Genomic DNA, 5,000 nt, shown 5'->3' with positions numbered 1-5,000 from the left:
ACAGTACAATACAATGCAATACAGTACAATACAATACAATGCAATACAGTACAATACAATACAATGCAATATAGTACAATACAATACAATGCAATACAACACCACATGACACCACACGACACCACACAGCAAAGCACAACACAACACAAAGTGCTGAACAGCAACAGCCCTGATCATGAATCTGGTGGCAGAAGATAGAGTCACTCTTGCGGTGGCTGGAGGATATATTATTATATATCCCAATGTCGCACAACAAAACACAGCACAGCACAACACGCCACACAACAACAGCACTGACCATGGACCTGGTGGCAGAAGATAGAGTGACTCTTGCGGTGGCTGGAGGATATATTATTATATATCCCAATGTCGCACAACAAAACACATCACAGCACAACACACCATACAACACCAGCACTGACCGTGGACCTGGTGGCAGAAGATAGAGTCACTCTTGCGGTGGCTGGAGGATATATTATTATATATCCCAATGTCGCACAACACAACACAGCACAGCACAACACGCCACACAACAACAGCACTGACCATGGACCTGGTGGCAGAAGATAGAGTCACTCTTGCGGTGGCTGGAGGATATATTATTATATATCCCAATGTCGCACAACAAAACACATCACAGCACAACACACCACACAACACCACCACTGACCGCGGACCTGGTGGCAGAAGATAGAGTGACTCTTGCGGTGGCTGGAGGATATATTATTATATATCCCAATGTCGCACAACAAAACACATCACAGCACAACACACCATACAACACCAGCACTGACCGTGGACCTGGTGGCAGAAGATGGAGTGACTCTTGCGGTGGCTGGAGGATATATTATTATATATCCCAATGTCGCACAACAAAACACATCACAACACAACACACCATACAACACCAGCACTGACCGTGGACCTGGTGGCAGAAGATGGAGTGACTCTTGCGGTGGCTGGAGGATATATTATTATATATCCCAATGTCGCACAACAAAACACATCACAGCACAACACAACACAAAACAGCACAACACACCACACAACATCAGCACTGACCGTGGACCTGATTGTAGAAGATGTAGCGACTGTTGCAGTACAACACAACACAACACAACACAACACAACACAACACATCACAACACAACACAACACAACACAACACAGCACAACACAACACAACACAGCACAACACAACACAAAACAGCACACCATGCCATACAACACCAGCACTGACCGTGGACCTGATTGTAGAAGATGTAGCGACTGTTGCAGTACAACACAACACAACACAACACAGCACAGCACAGCACAACACAACACAACACAACACAACATGCCATACAACAACAGCACTGACCATGCACCTGGTGGTAGAAGATGAAGCAACTGTTGCAGTACAGTACAGTACAACACAACACAGCACAGCACAGCACAGCACAGCACAGCACAACACAACACGCCATACAACGACAGTACTGACCATGCACCTGGTGGTAGAAGTTGAAGCAACTGTTGCAGTACAGTACAGTACATTTATAACACAACACAGCACAGCACAGCACAGCACAGCACAACACAACAACACAACACAACACAACAACACAACACGCCACACAACAACAGCACTGACCATGCACCTGGTGGTAGAAGTTGAAGCAACTGTTGCAGTACAGTACAGTACATTTACAACACAACACAGCACAGCACAGCACAGCACAACACATCACAACACAACACAACACAACACGCCACACAACAACAGCACTGACCATGCACCTGGTGGTAGAAGATGAAGCAACTGTTGCAGTACAGTACAGTACAACACATCACAACACAGCACAGCACAGCACAGCACAACACAACACAACACACCACACCACACAACAACAGCACTGACCATGCACCTGGTGGTCGAAGATGAAGTGACTGTTGCAGTACAGTACAGTACAACACAACACATCACAACACAGCACAGCACAGCACAGTACAACACAACACAACACAGCACAGCACAGCACAGCACAACAACACAACACAACACGCCACACAACATCAGCACTGACCATGCACCTGGTGGTAGAAGATGAAGCGACTGTTGCAGTACAGTACAGTACAACACAACACATCACAACACAGCACAGCACAGCACAACAACACAACACAACACGCCACACAACAACAGCACTGACCGTGCACCTGGTGGTAGAAGATGGAGCGACTGTTGCAGTACAGTACAGTACAATACATCACAACACAGCACAGCACAGCACAGCACAGCACAGCACAGCACAGCACAGCACAACACAGCACAGCACAACACAACACGCCACACAACAACAGCACTGACCGTGCACCTGGTGGTAGAAGATGGAGCGACTGTTGCAGTACAGTGCAGTACAATACATCACAACACAGCACAGCACAGCACAGCACAGCACAGCACAGCACAACAGCACAACACAACACGCCACACAACAACAGCACTGACCGTGCACCTGGTGGTAGAAGATGGAGCGACTGTTGCGGTGGCTGGATGATCCCCCAATGTCCCACAGCTCCAGGAAGAAATCCTTCTCTGCCGGAGTCCCTGCCCGGAACTCATGCAGCTGAAATTATACAATAATGGAATATTCAATGAGAACAAATCATTAACTCTCTCCATACGAACGGCGAAAGAGACGACGCTAACAGCGTTTCACCCCAATTACCATCATCAAATTATTGCAAGCGGAAGGCTCTTATACTGAAGAGGTGAATGTTGACAAAGAATACCACAATTCTGACGATGGAAGCTAAAGGTTGGGTCATTCAGACACCCACTGGACATCCGAGGGGTCTGTGTAGAGGAGAAGAGAGGACTGGCCGTACTGAGTGAGTTAACAGATAGTGAAGAGTGGTAACTCTCTCCATTGGAATACAAGGTACAAAACTTCAAGTCAATGCTGCTTATGCTACAGATTAAGTGAGCACACAGGTAAATATAGGGTACACTGGAACCAACCCAGGCACTTCATCAAAAAAGGAAATGCCAGGCTTGTCCTTATACCGATCATCTGACATGTACACACAGCAGCAATGACAGAAGAAATGTGCAAACACAAACACAAATAAGCTTTTATTCAAGACTGGCATAGCCTTTTAATCCTGAATAAGCTACACAGAGTATACGGGCAATACAGAACACATGGTTGCCTCAATGGTTTTTTGACTTGACATGAATACACAATAAGGCCAGGAGAAATTATACAATAATGATGATACTACTACTAGTACTAATAATATCTAATAATGATACTACCACTACAAGTACTATGAATAGTAATAATAATGATAACAGGAACAGCAACCACAACAATAAAAATTCATGCTAATAATAGTAATAATGGTGATGATGAAGATGATGGTGATGACGATGATAATGATGACGACAATGCTGATGATAATGATTTCAAAAATAAAAACAAACTTTGTGCTGCATGCTATGATCACTCATGCCATCAAGCCCCGGTCTCTCCTTACCTTGTCCCCCCCACCCTCACTCCCCGACACCCTGTCCCAGTTCCTGGGGGCGATCAATGTTTTTAACTTGATCCAAGACATACTTTGCTGATGTGATCTTCTTATGTTGTTTCAGTATTTTCTTCTTCTTCTGCGTTCATGGGCTGCAACTCCCACATTCACTCGTATGCACACGAGTGGGCTTTTACGTGTATGACCATTTTTACCCCGCCATGTAGGCAGCCATACTCCATTTTCGGGGGGGTGCATGCTGGGTATGTTCTTGTTTCCATAACCCACCAAACGCTGACATGGATTACAGGATCTTTAACGTGCGTATTTGATCTTCTGCTTGCATATACACACGAAGGGGGTCCAGGCACTAGCAGGTCTGCACATATGTTGACCTGGGAGATTGTAAAAATCTCCATCCTTTACCCACCAGGCACCATCACCGTGATTCGAACCCGGGACCCTCAGACTGACAGTCCAACGCTTTAACCACTCAGCTATTGAGCCCGTCGTTTCAGTATTTTCAATATGCTTTGTTTCAGTTTCAGGAAGAAGGTGGCAGAATGGGTAAGACGCTCACCTGCCCATACAGCGACTCTGTGAGGTATGGGTTTGAACTCCACTCTCGCCCTTTCTCCCATGTGTGACTAGAAGTAGAAAATAAAGAGTGTCCAGTCATTTGGATGAGATGATAAACCAAGGTCCTGTGTGCAGCACACACTTGGCACACTGAAAAAATAACCTATGACAATGAGAGTGTTGTTCTCTGGCAACATTCTATGGAAGAAATCCACACTGATAGGTACACAACTATTTATATGCACACACTTAACTCACTCAGTACGGCCAGTCCTCTCTTCTCCTCTACACAGACCCCTTGGATGTCCAGTGGGTGTCTGAATGACTCAACCTTTAGCTTCCATCGTCAGAATTGTGGTATTTTTTGTCAACATTCACCTCTTCAGTATAAGAGCCTTCCACTTGCAATATTTTGATGGTGGTAATTGGGGTGAAACGCTGTTAACGTCTTCTCTTTTGCCGTTCGTATGGAGAGAGTTAAGGCCTGACTAAGTGTATTGGGTAATGCTGCTGGTCAGGCATCTGCCTAGCAGCAGCGGTGTAGTATATGGATTTGTACAAATGCAGTGACTCCTCCTTGAGAAATTGAAATCAAAAAAGACAAAATAGACACACACAAAACAAAAAACACCAAGATTTTAGTTTTATGTCCACTAAAAGAGACATGAGTAAACTAGTTCTTTTCACATTGTTTTAATTAATCAACCTTTTAACATCACTTTGAGTTCTCTTTAACTGGTGGGCTGGGTTTTAAGCAACATGATTTGATTTTCACCCCCAAAAACGAAGTATAGCTGCCTCCATGGCGGAGTAAAAATGGCCATACACGTAAAACCCCAATCATGTACATACAAGTGAATGTACGAGTTGCACCCCACAAACGAAGAAGAAGAAGAAGATGATTT

The 5,000-nt window shown here is 44.9% G+C and overlaps 1 protein-coding gene across 7 annotated transcripts in view; it reads right to left on the bottom strand.

The window, feature by feature from the left end:
• Positions 1–5,000, bottom strand: part of LOC143298107 (rab-like protein 3) — an 18,176-nt gene that overhangs the window by 12,071 nt on the left and 1,105 nt on the right. For all 7 annotated transcript variants that reach the window (XR_013057351.1, XR_013057352.1, XR_013057355.1 and 4 more), the window contains exon 3: positions 2,495–2,612. Coding sequence is in view for 1 of the 7 variants with exons in the window: in XM_076610805.1 (XP_076466920.1) it covers positions 2,495–2,612 (118 nt within the window). In the remaining 6 variants the exon portion in view is untranslated. The remainder of the gene's footprint in view (positions 1–2,494; positions 2,613–5,000) is intronic.

This window comes from Babylonia areolata, chromosome 23 (assembly GCF_041734735.1).
Source record: "Babylonia areolata isolate BAREFJ2019XMU chromosome 23, ASM4173473v1, whole genome shotgun sequence".
Lineage (NCBI taxonomy): Eukaryota > Metazoa > Mollusca > Gastropoda > Neogastropoda > Buccinidae > Babylonia > Babylonia areolata.
The sequence above is the reverse complement of the archived record's forward strand: the minus strand, read 5'-3'. Positions and strand labels throughout refer to the sequence as shown.